Source organism: Rhinichthys klamathensis, unplaced genomic scaffold (genome assembly GCF_029890125.1).
Source record: "Rhinichthys klamathensis goyatoka isolate OS25496 unplaced genomic scaffold, OSU_Roscu_1.1 h1tg000318l_1, whole genome shotgun sequence".
NCBI lineage: Eukaryota > Metazoa > Chordata > Actinopteri > Cypriniformes > Leuciscidae > Rhinichthys > Rhinichthys klamathensis.
In genome coordinates, this window is record NW_026606834.1 from 105,785 (window position 1) to 130,512 (window position 24,728).

Here is a 24,728-nt window from a genome sequence, read left to right on the forward strand (position 1 = left end):
TGCACTGTGAATGCATGAAAACACATGAATCGTGTGTGACGTTCACTCTGATTCTCAAGATGAGAACGAGTAGTTATAATGTGCTGTTCAAATGTGCAGCGGTTCACAGTAGCTTCATGGGAATCCTCCGCCTGCAGACCCGCGGTCACTGATGGAGTTCGGGTGAATCCAGGAGAGTGCTTGAAACTGTGTGTGAAAAGCAGAATAAACATGCTTAGCAGTTCACAGTGACACCAGTATAGAGATGCGCGATCAACAGTTCAAAGATTCAAACACCTGCGCGACACTATTCCTAATGCAACGATTCCTCTCTGTCTATTAAACCTTTGACAAGTCCGATCACAGCAAACATTCAGATCTGCGTTCTGAGCCAGAGAGAGCCGTTGTCATGAAACCGCTTCACAGTCTTATCAACCTCACACTATCATTATCTCTATCTGAAAATCATTCATTTTATCACAGAAGCACTGGGATAAAAGTTTATCGTTCGGATAGAAACACTGATGTCTACGGTAGGGATCATAATAGAGTTAATCACCTTTTGAAAGTAACTTGATGCTTCAAATAAAGATTGTCAATTACATCACTACACCAGTAGGTGGCGACAAGTGACTGTTAAAAATGTGTGAGTCATTGAATCATTCAAGAGATTCGTTCAAAAACGGAGATTCATCTAGTAATGGAACGAGTGAGGTATTTATGAGTGAGTCATTGAATCATTTAAGAGATTTGTTTTAAAAAATGCAGATTCATCTAGTAATGAAGCAAGTGAAGTCCCTGAATCATTCAAGAGATTCGTTAAAAAAATGCTGATTCATCTAATAATGGAACAAGTGAGGTATTTATGAGTGAGTCATTGAATCATTTAAGAGATTTGTTTTAAAAATGCGGATTCATCTAGTAATGAAGCAAGTGAAGTCACTGTAAGACTGGGAAACTGGTTGAAGCTGGAAATGAACATTTGGCCTTGTAAGAACTGGTTGGAGACACTGTCTTGACCACATGGTCTATTGAAACAAAGGAACTTGCTGAAATAGCATTCGACCTCCCCCTCACGCAGTCTCACCTGATTTACATTTCACCCAGTAACAGCTGAAACTCACATGAGAATATATATATGGTTTGATGTGAATGATTATCATTGAGCATTATGTTTGGTATCATTTGAAATGTCTCAGGAATGAGTGGTACAAATGTCTCATTCCCAAAGTATAAAACAAAAGGTAATAAGGTTTTTTAAGAGTTTAGGGATATCCGGCACACAAATGAATGTGGTCTCCTACTCCCAAGGTGTGAACTCAATGCTAATTTCCACTGTTAGCAAATGTTACCATGTAAATTTACTTCTGCCCCCAGTAAGTCTGGGGGGATGAACACAGTACATTTCCACTGTGAATACAGGTTTACATATGAAATGAGGTCTGGCTATTTAATGGAAGGCAGCAAGGGATCGTGGCTTTTTTCTGTATCTCAGATAGCCCGTGGATGCTGAGTCGCCGAGACTCAGCATTCATGTATTTCATGTTGGGTAAAAGATTTTCCTCTTTGTTCTAGAACATTTGATGAGTTGCATTGATTATCTTTCAATTGATTATGGAATTATTATAATACATTTACCTGACATAATAAATTGTTATATTTGATTATTCTAACAGACTTTGACTTTATTTTCATTGGAGTTAAAACGAATAGTCAAACATTAACGTATACTTAATGATGCACAGATATCATTCAAAAACACTTTCATTCTATGGAGTCAGATGAAACGAGTTAATACATTTAAGACAAAAAGTATTGCATTTAATTAAATATCCCTTTGCCATTGGAAGAGACGGAACGCGCATGTGACCTTCACCGCTAATTTGAATGCCGCCCTTGGATCGAATTAGCAGGCCTTACATCACTGAATCATTCAAGAGATTTGTTCAAAAAATGCTGATTCATCTAGTAATGAAGCAAGTAGTGAGTCATTGAATCATTTAAGAGATTTGTTTTTAAAAATGCTGATTCATCTAATAATGAAGCAAGTAGTGAGTCATTGAATCATTTAAGAGATTTGTTTTAAAAAATGCGGATTCATCCAGTAATAAAACAAGTGAAGTCATTATGAGTGAGTCATTGAATCATTCAAGAGATTCGTTAAAAAAATGCTGATTCATCTAGTAATGAAGCAAGTAGTGAGTCATTGAATCATTTAAGAGATTTGTTTTTTAAAAATGTGGATTCATCCGGTAATGAAACAAGTGAAGTCATTATGAGTGAGTCATTGAATCATTCAAGAGATTTGTTCAAAGAATGCTGATTCATCTAGTAATGAAGCAAGTAGTGAGTCATTGAATCATTTAAGAGATTCGTTTTAAAAAATGCAGATTCATCTAGTAATGAAGCAAGTGAAGTCACTGAATCATTCAAGAGATTCGTTCAAAAAATGCTGATTCATCTAGTAATGAATAGGGGTGTCACGATTCTCCAAATCCTCGATTCGATTAAGTTTTCGATTCTAAGGTCACGATTCGATTCAATTCTCAAAAAAAATAAAAATAAATTAAAGTGCAGATTGCTATGCAATTTTTAGACTACACGTTTATGCATTATGCAATATAAATTTGTTCACAATGTACACTACACCATTGCCAAATTTAAAATATAACAAAAACAAGTAACATCATAAATGTAACAATAACTTTATTAAGTCAATTGGAAATTTAAAGTAACAACAGGTAGTTTTTTGCTCTCGGGCTCCCCCTACAGTTGGGAAACAGTATTGTCCTCTACTACTGTCGTAAACTCTGTCATCCTACATGCACGTGCAATTGTTGACAACCATGATAGCCCTGAACACTGTAGGAGGAGGTCACATGCAGGTGTTCTGCTTGCGTCGCGTGTGAAATGTCTTCATCCCAGGTACAGTGGCATATATTTCAGCATGTCATATGAATATAATTTCATGGGTTTTATATTTTTTCTAACGACAAATGATCGCGATGCTCACGTTTACAAGCCAGCGTCATTATAGTAGCCTAGTCTATTGGTTACCGTTTTACTGGATCTATATGATACTTCAATGCAATGTTTGAGTGGTTGATAATAACCATATATCGTCAATATTATAATATCAAGCTACCATAAATGAATCTGCAAATTTTACAAATCGATTTGCATTATAGCTTGAGGCAAGACAAATAAACAAATATCACAGACATGTTAGGTATCCTAAAATATGATTTTATTAATAATCTTCCTCCTTTCTTTGTACATGTTGAGTAGACTACACTTTTTAGGTCAAACATTTGCTATTTGCATTTCATCGATTGCAAAGTTCAAATCAGAACGAGAATACTAGCGATAGCTAACCATCAAAAACTAGAATATCGTTTACTAGCTACCAGATTGATAATTCGCTACTACTCTAGCGAATTAGAGAGGTTAGAGAGAGGCATTCTTTTTTCGATGGAGGGTTCGATGCTCCCTCCACACGCAAGGTCTCTCGCTCGCTTTCTCTCTCTGCCGTCCGCGCGCGTTGGAGCACAGTCTCTGTCTCGCGTGCGCGCTCGCTCTAGATTCCGGGAGATTTGAACTAATTTGCGGTATAACTTGTCGATCACGAGTGGCTCAACAGGTAGATCTATAGATAAACTCATCTTTCAGGGATTTGACCGACCGGGTTGACAATTTAGCGTACGTGTGGCGTACGTGTGAGCGTGTGAAACCAATTAAATGCGGGTGTCTCACGGCCAATGCGTGAGAGTTGGCAGCTCTGCAATGTTGATCCTCGTTCTGCCTTTAACGCGATCACTTTCTCTTTTTCTCTTTTTGCTTTGCTCCAATAAAACCTTTGCTTTCTTGTTTTTCTGTGCTGCTTCGGCCATGACTATAACATTTGGCTCGCAAGTCCGATTTTAAGGAAGTGGGGGTGGTGGTGGAAGTGACGTATATGCCGTAAAACAGTCGAATTTTGTAGTTCTCTTTGTTCGCCGGTTACTACCCGAAACCCGAAGTTTAAAAGTACGATTAAAAACGCTACAGACCCCGTCAGGCTATGGCAGACGCGTCATTCAACCTATTGTAAGTCGATGTACCATCACAAGAGACTTGGAAATATATTATGAAGGTTGAAAAGTTACCTGTTGTTACTTTAAGAGAAACTAAATGGCAGGTTACTTTGCTTTTGTAACTGCAGTCTTCTCAGAAGATGACATTTATGTTCATTAATATAATGTGCTGTGACAGTCATGAAGCTCTGTGTTGCTCTGGAGGTCCAGCAATCTGTAGACAAGGCCACTAAATGTGCACTTCTCAGACCTTCAATAACTTTCTCCTTTACATTGTTGTACAATGAGGGTATCACCGTAGTTGTGAAATGCGTTCTACTTGGGATTTCGTAGCGCGGTTCTAGCACGCTAATTAAATGCCTAAATCCGGAGTTTTCCACCACTGAATAAGGTCGCATATCTGCAGCGATGAATACTCCTAAGGCGCTTGTAATTGCATTTGCACGAGTTGAGTTACTTGGAAATTTAATTCCAAATGAAGACGGGAGAGTAGTTTGTACAGTTGTTAGTTTGACCGACAAATCTATATTTTTGTGCTGTCTGCGGAGATGCGCAGCCATGTTAGTCGTGTTGCCAGTGGACGAATATGGTACACGCACATAGCAGAGCTTGCAAACTGTGGCTTTTTTGTCGACAATGCGAACGTTGTCAACATACCGCACTGCAAATCCAAAATACCTCCACACCGGCGACTTCAGAGAAGCAGGAGGGTGTTCAAGTTCCGTTGATGGGTCTTCGATATCTGCAGTTGCCATGATGTGTCAGTTAGAGGACTCGCAGCCTTTCAACAGGTGTTTTGTTTTCCGCACCGTGATGAGTTGTTCATCATGAATGAGTCATTCATCATAAACGATCTGTTCATTGCCTCTGTCACGCGACAAATGAACAAAAGACTCGGAAGGTAAAGTAATTATTTGTTCCCTGTAGTGTAAATTATTTTTCACTGCATTCATTATGTACATCATCTTAATGTTCTGGGAATTTGCATGTTAATAGTATAACATTTAAAGCCCCTGAAATTACTAGAAAAAAAGTTTAGTTAATTTTGATGAACGAGATTGAACGAGATTGATGAATGAGTCTGTAAAACGATCCGAACTTTCCATCACGGACGCGACATGGGGCGTGGCAGTATCGACGATACCATTTTTTATTTCGATTTCGATACCATTGAATTAATTTCGATCGATTTCGATTTAATATCGAAATCGTGACACCCTTAGTAATGAAGCAAGTAGTGAGTCATTGAATCATTTAAAAGATTTGTTTTAAAAAATGCGGATTCATCCGGTAATGAAACAAGTGAAGTCATTATGAGTGATTCACTGAATCATTCAAAAGATTTGTTCAAAAAATGCTGATTCATTTAGTAATGAAGCAAGTAGTGAGTCATTGAATCATTTAAGAGATTTGTTTTAAAAAATGCGGATTCATCCGGTAATGAAACAAGTGAAGTCATTATGAGTGAGTCACTGAATCATTCAAAAGATTTGTTAAAAAAATGCTGATTCATCTAGTAATGAAGCAAGTAGTGAGTCATTGAATCATGCACTCAACCCGATTTTTTTAAATAATTCATTCAGATTCATTAAACATTTTAAATAGACTGCAGCAATTAGCAGTTGTCAGAACCTCTAGTTATGTTGTTTAGTTTGTCCAGAATCGTGCAGCTCTAAGCACGTCCTGATTCTGCAGAGTTAGATGCGTTTCTGGGTCAACATATTTTGTTGATCCTGGAACAACATTCCTGTCCGAAAATGTAATCCTAACCATTTCCTAAACCAAACCCTCACATAAGTTCTCTCTAACACCAGAGAGGAATGATAGCTGAGTAACTGATGGTGTACACCTAAACTTGACACAAACTGTAAACGTGTTCCTCAAATCTGATTGGTTGATTGGAATGTTGATCCAGGAACGTGTTGCTCTTGGTGGAATCCGGTTCTGCCAGCTCTACATCAGTATCATGTGACGGGGGTTTCCATCACATGGCAAACAAACAGTACTGGAATTGTTTATTGTATGAAAGAGTTTTTATTTTGATGCCAAAATGATGCATGATTTTGTGGTTAGTGTATTTTATGATTCCCTTTCATCATTGTTTCTCCCCACCATTCGAGAAGCACTTGTTTATGCTGCTATATAATGGCATATATGTAACAATATTCAGTGAAAAACATATTTTTAAAGGTGTAAATAAGCTGTGATTGGCTCACCCTGTGGGTCGCTCTGAGTGCCGTTCTCTTCTTTGGCGCTCTCTGGGTCGCCTGAAGAGAAAGCACATGTTCATATTCAACAATTAACATACTGACCAGATGCATATGATGAGTAACTATGATTATGTGCTACTGATTCTCTAGACGAGCGTGGGTCGAGCCACAGACCTCTCTGGACCTTGAAGCACAGTTTCTTCTTCTGATAGGTGAAGTATCCGGTTATGGCACCAACAGCTGCTACTGCAATCCCACAGACGACGCCAACAACCGTACCGGATCCACTGTCTGGAACAGAGCCAAACCAAACCACACAGTGTGTTACTATACGGCTGCTCGCGTGTTCTGGGTGGTTGCTAGGGCGTTGCTAGGGAGTTATTAGGGTGTTCTGGGTGGTTGCTAGGTAGTTGTTAGGGAGCTCTAGGTGGTTGCTAGGCCATTGCTAGGTAATCATTAGGGGGTTCTGAGTGATTACTATGGCATTGCTATGTAGTCATTAGGGTGTTCTGGATGGTTGCTAGGGCATTGCTGGGTAATCATTAGGGGGTTATTTGTGGTTACTAGGGCAGTTCTATGTAGTCATTAAAGTGTTCTGGGTGGTTGCTAGGGTATTGCTCGGTAATCATTAGGGGGTTCTGAGTGGTTACTATGGCATTGCTATGTAGTCATTAGGGTGTTCTGGATGGTTGCTAGGGCATTGCTAGGTAATCATTAGGGGGTTATTTGTGGTTACTAGGGCAGTTCTATGTAGTCATTAAGGTGTTCTGGGTGGTTGCTAGGGTATTGCTAGGTAATCATTAGGGGGTTACTTGTGGTTACTAGGGCAGTTCTATGTAGTCATTAAGGTGTTCTGGGTGGTTGCTAGGGTATTGCTAGGTAATCATTAGGGGGTTCTGAGTGGTTACTAGGGCATTGCTATGTAGTCATTAAGGTCCTCTGGATGGTTGCTAAGGCATTGCTAGGTAATCATTAGGAGGTTCTGAGTGGTTACTAGGGCATTGCTATGTAGTCAATAAGGGGGTTATGGGTGGGTCCTAGTGTGTTACTGCATAGTTGTTGGGTGTTTGCTAGGCCAATGCTAGGTAGTCATTAAGGGTTTTCCAGGTGGTTGCTAGGGCGTTGTCATTAGGGGGTTATGGGTGGTTGCTAGAACGTTACTATGTATTTGTTAGGGGATTCTGGGTGGTTGCTAGCTCATTGCTAGGTAGTTGTTAGGCTATTATGCATGGTTGATGGGGAATTGCTAGGCAGTCATTAAGGGGTTCTAAATGGTTGCTAGGGAGTTGCTATGCAGTTATAAGAGGGTTCTGGGTGGTTGCTAGGGACTTGCTACGTATTTGTTAGGGGATTCTGGCTGGTTGATAGGGTGATAGGTAGTTGTTGGGGTGGGTGCTAGGGTGTTGCTAGATAGAGATTAGGGAGTTCTGGGTTGTTGCTAATTAGTTGTTAGGGTATAATGCATGGTTGACAGGGCATTGCTAAGTAGCCGTTAACGTTCCTGAGTGGTTGCTAGGGCGTTGCTATGTAGTCACAAGAGGTTTCTGGGTGGTTCCAAAGATGTTGATACGTAGTTGTTAGGGGTGGTTGCTAGGGGCATTGCTAGATAGACGTTAGAGGGTTCTGGCTGGTTGCCAAGGTGTTGCTAGGTAGTCGTTAAGGGGGTTCTGCATGGAAATTATCTGATCTTCTGGTCTGTAGATATGGCTCAGGTTCCTGCATTAAAATACGTTTCCCTTATAGGGATTTTGACAAACCCCTAACACTGAGCACTACTGACAGCGATGCTTGACTTAAACACCACTAATGACACGATCATCATCCGCATGAGTTGATCTTTTATAACACCTGCCGCTCCACCCAATCTAACAGACACACAGATCTGCTCGCTCACCGACGTCAGAACAAACACAGATCAACTCTCAGAGGGATAGTTCACTCCTAATCATCGGTCTGAACCGGTTTGCTTTACTCAGAGTTTTCACACAGCTCTTTTCCAACATCAGTCTGTCAAGCCCAAAAACACTGATTATGTTTATACTGTATAATATTAGTGGATAGGCAGTGAATCAAGAGATTCACACAATGATCCACTAGATGGCAGCATTAGAATACAGCCACTTCAGGTTTATATGGAATCCCATTTAAACTCATAAAAAGTGACATAAAAATTCAAAATTATGAAATTTTTTATCTCAGAATTTTGACTTCTTAAGTCAGTTATGACTTAGCATGTCATAATTGTGACTTTTTTTGTCAGAATTTTGACTTTTAATTCACGATTTTGACTTTTTTTCCTCATATTTTTGACTTTTAATTCACAATTGTGATCTTATAATTATGATTTACCAAAGAATGTTATTTTTTTAAGTGGTGAATATTGGCTTCCGTACGTTTAAACAGACATTTCACATGGAACCTCTTTAGACAATATTGACAAATATTGTATGATTCGTCATATGGATCATATTGATATGCAATTTACATAACAAGCATGAGAGTCCCATGATGAATTGGGTAAATGTGTCAAAACTGGAGACTGAACATTTTAGAGAAGAGGAAAACTAGAACATTTATGTTAATTTATGTTCAATATAAAAGTTTTTTTTTTAACCTGGCAAAGGTTTAGCAAAAATATGATTTTTTTGTTTCTGAATTTCTGATATTTCCATGCTTCAGTGTTTATCACAGGCACTAATGCAGCATTACCCACAATGCCCTGCAGCAGAGAAACACTCTCATGTCGCTCCAAACCGCTCAAACATGTTAGATAATATTAATCAGAATCTTTAACCTCAATCTCAATATTATGATTTTTTTAAGTCATAATTTCATCTTTTCTCATCTCATAATTGGCCTTTTGTCATAATTATGATTTTTCATCTCCAAACTTGTATTATTTTCAGTCTTCCAAGAAACATCCTAGATGATATTAGTCAGAATGTTATTGTTTCATAACGTCAATCTCCAAAAAAAGATAATTCAGAATTTAGATAATTGTCAATTTCCACTGATAATTTGAACTTTTTTCTCATAATTGTTTATTTCGACTGATAATTAACATGACTATTTATGATTTATGTCATAATTTTGTCTTTTTAATCTTGTAATTTCACTTTTTTCAATCTCATACTTGGCCTTTTGTCATAATTTTGACTTTTCATCTCATAATTTCTCCATGTAACTCCAAACACGTACTTTCAACTTCAACATGCCGCTTTCTTTCTCCCATGAAACATATTATTTGATATATCAGTCAGATTGTATTTATAAATGTCAATCCACAAAAGGATAATTCATAATTTAGACTTTTTAATCTAATATGTCGTAAGTCTTCCTATTGTTTTCTTTCATTCATGAAACGTTAGATGATATTAGTCAGACTGTTTGTGTTTAATAACGTCAATGCGTGTGTTGTACGCAAACGTGACGTGTGTATCGGTTGATGTGTGTTTGTTCTGAGCAGATCTTGTGTGTGTGTGTGTGTGTGTGTGTTAGATTGGGTGGAGCGGCAGGTATTAAAGATGATCAACTCATGCAGATTTTGATGGTGTTTGTTAAGTCATGCATCAGTCTTTAGTGATAATCAGGATAGCATGTGTTTAATCCTTCACAGGAATGAGGCTGTGTGGGATAGAAAAACAGTGTGTGTTCAATGGATTGTAATGTTGTTTAACAACATGCTGATGAAACGCTGTGAAAGTGATGTGATCTTTATACAGATGTAAAGGCTTTAAGTCTGTCCCTCAGCCTCGTTTTCATGCAATATGACGAATAACTGACTAAAGTCTGTGCCAATAACTAATATGCTAGAGAAGTTCACCTAAAGAAGACCATAATAATCCCACAGACACACAATGTAGGAGCCAGAACCACATCTACAGACCATAAGATCACAAACATGTATATTAAATATTAGTTAATATCATTTAAAAGTATGACACCTTTTGGGCCAGAAGCGGCTCCTGCACTGCGAGCTGTAATAGAAGAGAGAACAATGAGATTAAACATACATATTGGCAATAACCATATTTGTGAAATATGAAGAAGGTACAATTACCATGTTTCCTAGACAGTGTATTAAATATAATGCATTGCTTACAATTTTTTATGAACTATTTTTCCTTGTTTCTGGGAAAGATAACAAATCCTGCCTATAAAAGCCTGATGAGTTGTTTGTCACTTTTTATTTTTGCATGGAGCATATCTAAATATTTACTGGAGAAGCAAAATGGCTGAAGATATTAACTCTTGTTTTTTTAAAATGATCATTAAAATTAAGCGACTTTATGCTTAAAACGAGAACAAATATCTGCCAGTGCGGGCAGAAAATCATCTTTTTAAGCATAAACTCACTTCATTTTGATCAGTTTTTCAATAAACAAGTCTGAATATCTTCAGTCACTTTGCTTCTCCAGTAAATGCATCTTGATTTAAGAATATTTAGATATTTGTGCTGGAAAACAAGACAGAAATGCACATTTTTTGCAGTGTACAGAAATCGTGATTATCTAAATGTAATACTTTAATGGTTGTTGTATTTGCCCTTACATTTTTGATTTAACCCTTGTGCATCCTTATGGACATTTTTGTCCTTTTCAGCTTTGTGTTTTTGATCACTTAATGCTAACTGCATAAAATTTGGCACAGGTGTGTATTTTTATTGGAATTTTTCTATTTCACTGCCATTTTCTTAAAAAAATCTTTTTTGCACTAGGTACACAAAACACTCCCTCTCAGCGGCTTTTGGACAAAAATGTCCCCATTGAAACCCATTAAAACTGCATTTTTTTAATCCCAGGTTCATTTAACTATAAAATGATGCAATCTTTTTTAAGAGGCTTTCATTCTGTTGGCAAGGCTTCAAAATTTTAATTTTTACCATTTTTTATCAGATGGTGCCATTTTTCCAGGTTTGGCCTATAAAGCAAATACTCGCTTTATTCCTGTTTTCTGCTTCGGCATTTTATAGAGCCAATTGGATAAATTGTGCAATGATAAGGTATGGATGTCTGAGTGTGGTTAGTATGTGTGTTATAAAAAAAATGTGTGTGTGTGTGCATGTGTGTGTTTGTAATATTGAGAGAGAAAAACTCAACTGCAAATAACAAATCCAAATCCAGTGGTGTTTTGCTGGCACCCAATGGGGGAAATCTGTTACTGCGCCCAAACAAACTCTTACTAAAAGCTCATTTTTTGAGATATCAACCTCAAATTTGGAACACAACTTATTTAGATTTATGGCTTTGATTTTCTTGCCGTTTTAGAGTTCAGCTTGTTTTATAAAATATATATTTTATATAAAATAATTTTCATAAATAATTTTCATAAACTTATACCTATATAATTTTCTTTCGATTTACTTATTTTTTATTTTTTTACTTCAACAATAATCTGCCAAGGGTCTTCTTTAAAATGATACCAAACTTAAGTCTGTGCTCCCAAGCTTCACATTTTTATGACATGTTTGTCCTCTATGTACCTATGTGTAACTTTTTTTAATTGATGCACATTAACATAAAAACGTTATTTAATTGACTACAAACACATATATTTTGAGTGTTTTATGACCTTGAGCAATTATTTTGAAAGGCTTATGATTTATGCCAGACTCGACTGATTTGACCTAACCTTATAAACATGCATAATAAGTTTACAGATGTAAGATCTAAATGCAAACCTCCAGGTGAATATGAGCAGAAGTGCCGTACCTTTGCCCTGGTCTGCGCTCTGCTTGTCTGCATCTCCGGTCTCACCCTCGTCTGTAAGCAGAAATCTCTCATTAATCACTCGCTCTGAAACGTATTCATTCTATACATTCATTGCATTCAGAATCGCATGCATTAAAAAGTTAAATATTTATATTAGTGCTGGGCAACGATTAATCGCATCCAAAATAAAAGTTTGTGTTTACATAATATATATGTGTATGTACTGTATCTAACTATTTTGTATATATAAATACACACATATGCATGTATATACTGTATATAAGAAATATTTGCATGTATATATATTTATTCATCATTTATATTATATACAGCTGGAAATTAGAGGCTAAAGCTGCTATTTTTATCAAAAGGGACTGTCCACGTCATTATAAACTAATAAATTAAACTAATAAATATAAATATTTTATATATAAATAACACATTTTTCTTAAATGTATACATGCATGTGTGTGTATTTATATATGCAAAATAATTAATTATACACAGTACACACACATATATTATATTAAATATATATATTTTTAATTATTTTGGATGTGATTAATCGTTGCCCAGCACTAGTTTATATTTGACGCAGCTTTAGAGAAAAATACTGCAAAATTTGAATGCATTTTTTTTTTTACTTAGATATTCCTCTGGTCGTCTTCCTCTTCTGTAAAGTAAATGATTTATGACCAGCTGCTGATATTGTTTATTTATTTGCACATACATTAGTTCCAGTGTGTGAATTACACTGGATTCTTATTTCCTCTTTGATTAACTAATCATTTCTTTTAATTGACCGTTTTCAGTCGCCAAGCCAGGAGCAGCATTTAAAGAAACTACGCAGCGTTAATCGCACGCTCTCAATTCTGTTCCCAGTTCAGTCATGCGTTGGCAAAATGCACATCCATCATATTAGAGTGATTTCTGAAGGATCATGTGACACTGAAGACTGGAGTAATGATGCTGAAAATACAGCTTTGATCACAGGAATAAATTACACTTTACTGTATATTCACATAGAGAACAGCTGATTTACATTATAATAATATTTCACAATTTTTACTGTAGTTTTGATCAAATAAATGCAGTCGTGGTGACAGAAGAGACTCTTTCAAAAACATAAAAAAAATCGTAATTAATCCAAACTTCTGAAGGTGAAAGCTCAGGAATAATGGAAGTAGTTTCTGTTAATGATAGAGAATGTAAGTACACTCAAGCTTTGAGATTATGGCGTACCTGTGTCTTCACCGAGAGCATCAGAAAGATCTAATCCTCTAGATTGAACTGGAGAAACACAAAAGCACATGTAAACACGGTTTCATGGTGTCAGACTGCAGTACTGATAACCCGGAGTCGAACCTTTCGCTCTTTCATCGGTCTCCACTGGCTCCTCTGCGACGACACCGAGGTCTGAGAAAAAACACACACATCACAGACAAAACATGACATTAAGTCCAGAAAACACTGCGGCAAAATGACCATATTCCTGTGAATCTCATGAAAAGTGACACATCACATTAAAATTACTCATTTGATTATTTTATATTCATGACTATAATGCGTTTTCAACCAAACTCTCATTACTGTATAATGTACTTGAGTTTTTAATTCCTATTATTATAATCATTATTCCTAATATTCTCATTAATTATTTTAAACAAACATTTTAATTAAACAAACATAAGCCGCAGCACAACAAATACTACCATAGCGTAAAAATACTTCAAAATTTAAATAAATGTTTTTTTTATTACATTACAGTTTGAGAATGTACGTATGTGGTTAATTGTCATTAAAATAATGTTGCAGTATAAAAAAATGTAGCAGCCACAATTTTTTAATTATAAATATATATTTTAATATATTATATATATTTTTTTGATTATGGGGTGACATGTGACCCAATTTTTATACTGTGGCATTATTTTCATGAGAATTAAGCACATTTTCCCTCCAAATTCTCATAAATGTAATGAAAAAGCTACATATTATTTACATTTTTAAGTGTTTTAACATTATGGTCGAATTTGTTGTACTGCTGTTAATGTTTGTTGTTAAATTATTGTATTTAAGTAATTTTTTTTGTAATGAGATTTACCAAATATCTAATCAAAGTTTCTGTAATAAGTGTTAAATTGGCCACGTTTGCATGTGTTTCAATCACAGAGAGAAACGCACCAGTTTCACCAGCAAAACAAACTCGTTTCACTGACTGGACACTGGAAACCCTCCGTTTCAAAATCCTTCCAGTCTATCGCCTAATGCAGCATAATCATAAGCTCATGAGTGAGTGATTTTGTTATATTTTCCATAAAAAGTGACTCTTACAAAACAGCCCTCAGCACAAGTAATATTATTAGTTCGGCATTCACATGTTGCTATGTTCTCATCATCACACTGCAAACAATGCTGTCTCTGTCATGTTTTCCAGCACTGATATCTAAACATTCTTAAATCAAGATACATTTACTGGAGAAGAAGCAAAATGACCGAAGATTTTTGTTTTCTGTAAAATGTATATATATATATATATATATATATATATAAAAAGTATCTTGATTTAAGAATGTTTAGATATCAGTGCTGGAAAACAACAAAATCATTTTAGTATATTGTTATAAATGTACATTAAATTTAGCTGGATTTATGATGTTAACTCTTTCCTCGCCAAAGAGAACTGAATCTCTGAATCAAAACACAGGAGAAGAAGAAGCGATAGAACGAAGCATTGCTGACGCACATGTAAAATATCGCGATTAAACAGCATATACCGGTAATTCAGAATTGCGTAACTTTACAGAATGAAATGTTGAGCTTTGAGGTGTTGATGGACTCGATCTTCTCCATCTGTGTTGTTTATGATCATCGTTCTGAATCCAATCCGGACGCAACGAAACCCACATTCAAGTGTAGATAAAAAAATAATAAAGATAGTTTTTTTTTTTTTTTTTTTTAAGCAGAGGCTCTGTTCCTCCTTTTTATATATTGACTGTTTACATGATTATACTCATAGATATTTAATATTTAATATTCAATAATATTATTGATCTGCCTTACTTAAGGTAGACGTTGACGCAATTTTCTTTTAGAAACAAACTTTGTTGTATTATTTTCATGTTATCACTGTGAAGCTGCTTTGACACAATCTGTATTGTAAAAAGCGCTATATAAATAAAGGTGACTTGACTTGACTTGACTATACAACAAAATATTGTGCGGGGCAATAAACGTTTTGTGAAAATGATAAAAAATGCTGATGCTGACTGGCAACTTTTTAAAAAACACTGGTGGGGAAAGAGTTAATAACTGCGAAAAGTGTCCTATGGAAGCTTAAGAATAAAAAAGTACAAAAAGGTAATTGTGTCTTTTTATCTCACAATTGCATTATATCTGAGAAAAAAACTCAAGACTGTGAGATAAAAAGTCGCAATTCCCTTTTTACTTTTTTATTCCGTGGCAGAAACAAGTTTCCATAAAAATACAAAACACACTGTATCTATTTCTAATTAGATTACGTTCTTACAATCATTTTCATATTAATTTAATTTCAATTCTGTTTTAATGGATAGATGTGAATTCTGCCTTTGAATCTGGTCAAAATGTGATATCTAATTATGATGCCTTAAAATAGGCAACACACTAGGTTTTGTAACAAATCCCTGAACCTGAGGAATATGTCAATTAATTTTACAAAGAGCTGATTGAATCCTCACGCCTATTTTTTGTAATTCCCAGCATTCTCTCAATATTCTTAAAAATGCATGTTTATGACTTTTCCTTGTTACCTTGGTCTGGTTCCTTTTGGTCCAGTTCTTCTTGGTCTGCACTCTCTGGCGCTGGTTCTTTTTGGGCCGGTTCCTCTTGGGCCGTTTCTTCTTGGTCTGGACTCTCTGGCGCTGGTTCTTTTTGGGCCGGTTCCTCTTGGGCCGTTTCTTCTTGGTCTGGACTCTCTGGCGCTGGTTCTTTTTCTACTTCAACTGTAGCTTCTTCTGGCTTGATTTCTAACCAAAGAGAAACAGATCTTTTTAGATGTAGTCTAAACCTAGCCTGACTACGTCAGACTTCGTACTTCCGCTCAATTTCATTTCGCTTCTGTACTCAGTCTGAGACAGCGGCCTATCTATCCGTTTTCCTCCGGCCTGAAAACAGCCGGCCAATCAACGAACAGAGGGCGGGCTGAAAGCCGTGACGTAGTCGCTAAGCGCCGAGTTTAAGATTAGGTCAGGGAAATCGAAAACGACTGCGGATATGGAGACGCGGATGCAATTCGCTCTGTTGTGGAGAATATTACCGGCATTACCAAACTGAAGCCCGAACAAGAAGAGTGTGTATTAAACATTTTGAATGGAGGTGATGTTGTGACCCTACTCCCTTTGGGAAAAGTTTAATTTATCAACTATTACCGATCGTCAGCGAGAAACTGGGGAGCCTTTTGACAGGTCAGTGTCTCCTTTCTTTTCCAGGTCTTAAATATTGCCATGACATGCTGTAATCTTGCAATTAAGTTGCAGCATTTCCGACAGACTCGAGATGAACAAAGAGCTGTGTTTAACAGAACTAATCCTAACCCTCGACAGTTGGCTGCAAATATTTTTTTGTTTCTCTCTACTGTCAAATATCAGTTTAGAGGCCCTGATTGTACCGTGGATGCGTAGATTAACTTCGCATAATCTGCAAAAGTCGTTTACAGCCATGTTCACTCCGGTATTTCGCTCGCATCATCAAGTGTTTACAGCAGGTTTACAGTGGAAGTTCGATCATAGATTTGAGTTCGATGCATGATGTCTGTGGTTCGATGCGGCTGTGTTGGCACATAACATACGTCATAATATAAGCTTATCTGATTGGCTTACGGGTAACCAATGATTTTAAACTTCAGACAAGCGCCCCCGAGCGAGAGAGAAAACACTTCTCTATTATGCCATTCCAGACTCTGTCTACGAAGCAAAGTGAAGTAGCAGAGTCTGGTATTACCAGGCTAGTCCAAACCAGCGAACAAGTGAAAGATCTGTGATGATAAAGATGGGAAAACATGTTCACTGCAATAAATGCCCACAGTGCAATTAACTGGATCCCATTGTCGTAGACACTAAAAACTCTCCATTTCAGGGCATATAGCTTCCTCGTGGACAGAAATCTGGAGTTTAGTATGGTCTCTACAACCTCGGTTGAGAGACCAGAGACTATGAGTTGGGCCCCCTCAGAGGCCAGACCCACAGGTTGAATGTTTCTGGGCGGGGATGGAGGATTACTCCCCCGCCTGATATAGAAGGTCCTATCTGATTGGCAGCTCCAGGGGAGAGCCGTCGAGAAGGGATATTAGGTTCGAGAACCACACTCGGCTTGGCCAGTACGGAGCTACTAACAGAACACTCACTCCGACCTTCTCGATCAGGGGAAATGCATACAGACGTAGCCTTGGCCATGTCTGCACCACTGCGTACAGACCCAGTGGGGCTGGATGCGTGAGAGAAAACCAAAGTGGACAGTGCGTCGTACCCTGAGACGCGAACAGATCCACCTGTGCCTCGTATCCCGAGACGCTAACAGATCCACCTGTGCCTGGCCATAAACTCGCCAAATGTGCTCCACCACCTCGGTGTGGAGCCTCCATTCCCCGGGCCTCAGCCCCCTGTCTCGACAGCATGTCTTCTCCTATATTCTGATGTCCTGGAATATACACTGCTCTCAGAGAGAGTAACTTCCCTAGGAACCACAAGAAATCTTTGCATAGTGGACGTGAACGCAGACCCCCTTGATGATTTATATAGGAGACCACAGACGTGTTGTCTGTGCGAACAAGCACGTGATGGCCCCTCAGGTCTGGAAGGAAATGTCTCAACGCATTGAAGACCGCCATCATCTCCAGTCAGTTTATGTGCCACGAAAGAGGATGACTCCTCCAAAGACCCTGAGCTGAGCGGCCTTCCATTACCGCTCCCCAGCCCGTGAGAGAAGCATCTGTCGAGAGCGAAACTCGATGGCAAAGAGCTCCTAACACTGGACCCTGGGATAGGATAGGAACCAAGGTTTCCTCCATATAACCAAGACACGGAGACACCGCCATGTTATCTTGATCCTACAGAGTGGGTTTCCCCTCTGGGAAAACCCCTTGGTCTTGAGCCACCACTGTAGGGGCCTCATGTACAGCAGGCCGAACGGTATAATGTTGGACACGGCTGCCATCAGACCCAACAGCCTTTGAAACGGTTTTACAGTGAGTGACTGGCCTAGCTTTATCTCTTTTACTCTTTATCGGATCGAAGCGACACGAGCAGACAAGAGCACGGCCCCTATTGTCACTGAATCCCACACGACACCAGGAAAGGTTGTCCTCTGTGGTGGAGAAAGTACATTTTTCTTGGCATTCAATCTCAACCCCAATTTCTTCAAATGCACGAGAACGACATCTCGATGCCGAACCGCCAGTTGTTCCGACTCTGCTAGGATAAGCCAGTCGTATTTATAGTTCAGTATACGGATGCTCTGCAGCCTGAGCGGGGCTAGAGCTGCATCTACACATTTCGTGAAAGTGCGGGGTGATAGAGCTAGAGCGAATGGAAGATCCCGATACTGGTGAGCTTTTCCCCCAAAAGCCAACCTCTGGAACTTCCTGTGTTGTGGAAGGATGGAGACATGGAAGTATGCATCTTTTAATTCTATCGTGACAAACCAGTCCTCGCTCCTCGGGTCTGATTTGAGTCCTGATTTACCTCAACTTTTGCATTTTGAATTTTAACTTCTTTACTGAACGATTGAGAAGACAAAGATATAAAATGGGATGCAACCCGTCATCCTTTTTTGGAACAATGAAGTGCCGGCTGTTGAACCCTGAGTCTCTGTTGGCCGGAGTCACCAGCTCTATTGCTGCTTTTGCTAATAGTGCTTTCCCTTCTTGTTCCATCACCAGAGCCTGCTCTGGATGTACTACTGTGAGTAATACCCCATTGTAGCGTGGTGGACTAGAACCGAACTGGATTCTGTACCCCATTTCTACTATCTGCAGGACCCACTGAGATATGTTTGGTAGAATCTTCCACTCTGACAGATAATCTACTAAGGGCCTCTGGTGACATAAGAGCATTCACTTCCGTGACCTGAAGCATAATGGCAGGAAAAATAACCGAATCGATTGACTTTCGACCCTTCTCAGAGGGCGCGAGTCCGACGCAGCTTCGTGGAGGCGCTGAGTCAGAAGCTCACTGGAAACCGCTGCGCCCCGAGGCACCGAGGGTGGCGGGGTTGGCAGAACGGCCTCCTGAGGGCCCTGGGGTGGAACGGGCACCATGTACTGAGGTGAACACCGTTTCACTCCGGAGGGGGCTGCCCTCAGAGGTTTGACGCCATAGGCGTGAGGACCTCTTCTTTGCAGCAGCCTTCTTCACAAGCAGAACGTTTCTCAGATCGGTCTGCAGCTTGGAAGACGTCTGCTGAAGGTGACGTCCCCGTGAGAAGCGACACTCTCCTTCTGCTGTGCTCTGCATGAGGAGCTTAACGGCTGCTCATGCCCAGTAGCCCCAGGGGCCTGTTGTCAGCGAGGGAGGTTTGAATGCCTCCGCTTGCTTTTAAGCCTCCTGAAACCTCTCTACAACGGTGTTTACTGCGTCACCGAAGAGGCCAGGAGGCGATAGTGGGGCGTTCAATAGGAAATATTTATCTTTGATTGTCTAATAAATTTAACCAAAGATGCCTCACCGAAGTTCTCGAACTGCGTCAGGCCCCGCCCCCTCGATAGTCTCCAGGTCCTGGTATGCCTGTAATATGGCCATAGTGTGAAGGCATGCACCAGCCTGACCTGCTGCTGTATATGCTTTACCCACTAACATAGAGGATATTTTAACGGCTTAGTGGGCAGCATAGGGGGCTTCAGGGACGATGCTGATGCCGGGGATAAATAACTGGCTAGTGGCTGTTCAACTTTAGGCATCGTCCCATAACCATATTTACTTTTAGCCCCCTTATATCAGAATAAACTTGCACTTGGGGGCTAAATACTCTGGCAGAATAAGGTTTAGTCGTTGAAAAATGGCAGTCCCCTCGTTGAGGTACCGTGCTTGGTGTTAAAAACCGCCAAGCGCCTTGTTTCTCGGCAGGCCATTCAATATTTAAATTAGATACAGAGCGAGATAATACCTCCACCAGCTCCTCATACGCTGGTGAAGAAGTTGGCGTTTCTTCTTCCCCCATTTCGATGCCTCCTGTGCCTGTGCGGAGCGGAAGGAACCGCGGGATGGGCTCCCAACTCCGGAGAGAGAGCACTGGATCCCACGGGTAAAGGCTGAGAAAGGGCGGGGCCCGTCTCAAACCCCGCTGTGAGATCCATTTGCGATCCCCACGTCAAAAGCTTCCGTGCTGTCTCGGCGACAGCGGGGCCCGGGCCGCAGGGAACGCTCACTTGAACACCCTCCTCGAAGAGTGACAGGCGAGAGCGGAGCGGGCGAAGCGGCAGCCTCTCACAATGCTCACAATCGGCCCCCTCGAAGGCTGACAGAGCATGCTCCGCTCCCAAACACATCACACAAAGTTCGTGTGTATCTCCACCCGTGATGTAACGAGGGCAAGGAGAACCACACAACTTGTAAGACTGTTTGGACGCCATAATATCTTAGATTTCGCTGTATACAGGTGAAACTCGAAAAATTTGAATATCGTGCAAAAGTTCATTTATTTCAGTATTTCAACTTAAAAGGTGAAACTAATATATTATATAGACTCATTACATGCAAAGTGAGATATTTCTAGCCTTTATTTGTTATAATGTTGATGATTATGGCGTACAGCTTATGAAAACCCCAAATTCAAAATTAGAATATTGTTAAAAGGTTTTCATATCTGTAAGCCATAATCATCAAAATTATAACAAATAAAGGCTTGAAATATCTCACTTTGCATGTAATGAGTCTATATAATATATTAGTTTCACTTCCTGGTCATGACGTCACTCTCGCCATTGGACTAGTTGACACATGTGCTTCAGACGCAATCACGCAGGGGCGTTCCCAAAGCGCCATCGACGCATCGCAAGTTCCCTCGAAAGGGAACATATTTTTTTGCAGTGCATGTGTATAAGAACTTCTTTAATTAAATCAGACATTTTTTTAATATCTCAAGATTGATGTAACCATTTATATAACATTACAGTAATGTGATGACTCTGTTATAGTTTAACTGTGGCAAAACGTTTTGTTTCTATGTAACAAAAACAAAGCAAAGTTTGTTAATGATGTCAAATTATGGCTTTGAAAAGATCAAACTGAGATAAAGAAGATAAGATCAAACTGAGAGATAAAAGAATAAATGAAACCTTTACCAGTAACGTCAGTCTCTTCAGTAGGAGGATCAGCTTCTGAAAACCAAAGCAAGTGAGTATTCAACATCTGTAAACTTAAAATAATCTTAAAAACACAGTTTACAAATGTACAGTAGGTGCAAGAACATAATATAAACTTTCTGCTAACCTGTTTCAGGTGCGTCGCCTTTATCTTCTGTACAACAAATAAAAAAACAATGATCAGTACAATATGTTTTCAAGTTGCACTCAAAAAATATTTTAGGCTTTGAATTGCATATAAAATGTCCATCCATTTGCATTACACCGTTAACATACACTAAAATCTTAATGTGATGCATATTTGTCAGTCATGCGTAAATTAAGTTGCACTAAAAAACAGTTTATTATTTATTTGCATCTATTTGATTTGATGTAAATAATCATATTTTCAAAATGCATTTATTCAAATGGATTAGATTCAGCATACATCTGTTCATTGTGAAAACATAAAAGGTATGAATATGACTAGTTGTGGAACAAGCAATATTCAGTATGAGGTTGAAAGAAATTGGATGTATTGATTATAAATATATCTGGTCATTGTGTATAAAACCCGTTCAGTTTATTAGAACAATTGCAGAAATATAAGCTGTTTTATTTATCAATGACTGACAAATATGCATCACATTAAGTTTATTTGATTGTTAAACACAAGGAAATGTTATTTGCAATTCAAATACATAAATCTTAAATTTAGGACTGAATATTTTTTGCGTGCACACTTGACAGAATTTATATTTCCATTAATGTAAATTCTTTATAAATTAGTTTTATAGACAAATATGAATTGCCACAATAAAACATAATATTTTAGCCCCGTTTATGCTATTTTAACGGTTCCTAATGTTGTTTTGGAGTCTCCTACAATAGATTTACATTCGTCCAAAGTCAAAAAACACTTTATTTTTCTCAGAATCATTTCTCAGTGTCTGAAAAGGTTCGATCAAAGATTCAGTCTCTCTAAGCCCCGCCTTTCTGAGAGTCTACTCTGCTCTGATTGGTCAGATGGCACAGTCTGTTGTGATTGGTCGACCGCTTACAGTGCGTGTTGAAGATGAAACGCCCATTACCAAATTTGAATTTCATCTCAGAAACGACGGCGTGGGTTTAACCGTATCAATATTGTCAAAGTGGATTTCCTTTTCAACAAAAAAAAGCGTCTTCTCGACATGAACAACACGAAACAAACTCTTCCAGTCTCAGATACAACTAGTGTTTGAGGGCGGAGCAAAGTAGACATCGTTCACCGACAGCCAATGAAGACCATTATGCAAATTTGTTACATAGGTATGTAACAAACAACAAAAAAAAGGAATTGCTGACGACTCGTTTCTGCAGTTCAGAATCGAATCTTTCTTTTAGGACAATAACTTTATTTGTTGTGCACTTTGCAGACCTTTTACATTCATAAACAGCTCTATTACACACTATATGAAAGGCGTTGAAAAAGCATAATAGTGGCACTTTAAGAGCACCCCACTATTATAAGCTTGGGGAAAAAACGAAATAAGGATGAGTTTGGGAAGAAAGTGTCCCAGATACCTTTTTGGGAAAGCTATTTGAGAATGCCACAAAGTTGGACTCGCCACAAGTGTCAGAATAACACACACACTTTGAGCAGAGCCAGTGGAAAGACATCGAGTGTGAAGTGTCGTATTTCTACAGTACCTGCTTCAACAGGAGCTTCTTCTTCTTCGACAGGTTTCTCTTCAGCTGACGAAGGCAAAACGACGGAAATATGAGTCAGATGCATGTTTATTGGAAATATGTGTGGTTCTAGCATCACTTAATTTGATAACATGAATCCTGGAGGAATGTGTGAACGGGATGATTGTCCGACTCGCTGTTATCCTCCGGTGATTCACATGTTAAACATTGCATCTGTTTTTTCACTACATTTCGGGCTACTGACTCTCTTACCGAAACGACAAAAAATGTAACAGTCAAAACCACATTATTATTACAGGCCCGATGAATTTCTATGAGTTTTCCAGTCCTTCATGATTACAGGATAGTTTAAAAATCCTCTTATTCGGAAAGAGCAACTTCTAGCGATGGAATATTTTAAGGCTGAGCATAACTAGAATTATCTTGGAGAAATTTCCATGATTCTTTCAGGCTCTTTTTCTTTTTTTCTAATACATTAGCGTCCAAAAGTGATGCTTAGGAAAATTCACGTCTTTATCCTTTCATTCACATATTATTAAAGATTTTATAGTCATATTGTGTAGCCGATGTTTTATTAGTGATAATAACGCAATGAAACGTGATCATTTCTGGCCAGACTGTCATACAAAGAAATTATGAACATGTGCAAAAATAAGAGAGAACTAACCAAATATTAATAAGTGATTATGTTGTAATCAATTTATGCTTTTTTTGCATACTAAAATAAAACCTGTACCTGTAGTTTGACTTTTTTGCCAAATAGTTTTGTCAGATAAATACCTTTTCTTTCCACATATTTAAAATATTTAAAAATCTAAAATATTTTCCACATATTTTGATGGTTCGGGTTGATGGTTGAACTTGTAGGGTCATTAAAAACATGATCTGAAATCTATGTTATCGTCTGTTGTGTGTGTGTCTTTATTTCAGTGATTTTTACCTGCTGGCGTTTCTGTCGCTGGCTGCTCGTCCTCGGCAGCGTCTGGGAAACACACACACACACACACACACACACCCGAGCTGAAAACCCTTCATACATGGCAGATGATGTGTCAGGCGTTATACTGTAAGTGTGTTGACACTACACTAGTCAGTCTCTATTAACAACACAAAAGACATCACAATATTTCAAGGTGTATCATTATACAGATCGCTCTGACTCTATGATTCTGTATGAATACTCTTACTGTATGAATGCATTGAGTAACAGCCTTTATTACCTGGCAGAATATACTTATTATTATTAATCATTGACGTATTTTACCAAACTGCATATGGCATTAAGCCAGTTGAAGCTGCGTCAGTTATTTTACCACAGAACAGAAAGGGCTATTTGCATCGAATTAGTGCTATTTATATACTGTTGTAAGTTTTATTAATAGTTTAAATTAGTTTTTATTTTTATATTTTTATTGAAAAAAAAAAAGAAATTTGTTTGAGTTTGTCATTTTATTATTTTTTATCTGTCTATTTAGGTTTAATTTATTTTTATTTCAGTTTTTTATTTATTTTCGAACGTAATTCAAGTTGCCAAAAGGTAAAATTTCCAGTTTTCATTTAGTTTAAGTTTTTCATCTAATATTTATATTTTATTTATTTCAGCTTTATTTCAATCATTGAAAAGGATTTTTAATAGTTTGTTTTACTTCAGTTTTTATTTATTTATTTATTTACAGTTAGCAACTTTAACTCTTAAACTTAAACTTATTTCATTTAGTTGCTAAAGGCAACATTTCTAATTTTTTTTTAG

At 38.1% G+C, this 24,728-nt stretch overlaps 1 protein-coding gene across 1 annotated transcript; it reads right to left on the reverse strand.

Annotated features, from left to right (window-relative positions):
- Positions 1 to 91: 91 nt before the first annotated feature.
- Positions 92 to 23,063, reverse strand: si:ch211-39i22.1 (cytochrome c1). The gene is made up of 11 exons (XM_056271385.1): positions 22,979 to 23,063; positions 21,438 to 21,464; positions 21,284 to 21,325; positions 15,765 to 15,980; positions 13,339 to 13,389; positions 13,216 to 13,263; positions 11,974 to 12,024; positions 10,207 to 10,239; positions 6,437 to 6,553; positions 6,269 to 6,319; positions 92 to 186 (listed from the first exon to the last, which is right to left on the reverse strand). Exons 1-11 carry the CDS (start codon positions 23,061 to 23,063, stop codon positions 146 to 148), a joined length of 762 nt encoding a protein of 253 aa, XP_056127360.1. The 3' UTR covers positions 92 to 145.
- Positions 23,064 to 24,728: the final 1,665 nt, after the last annotated feature.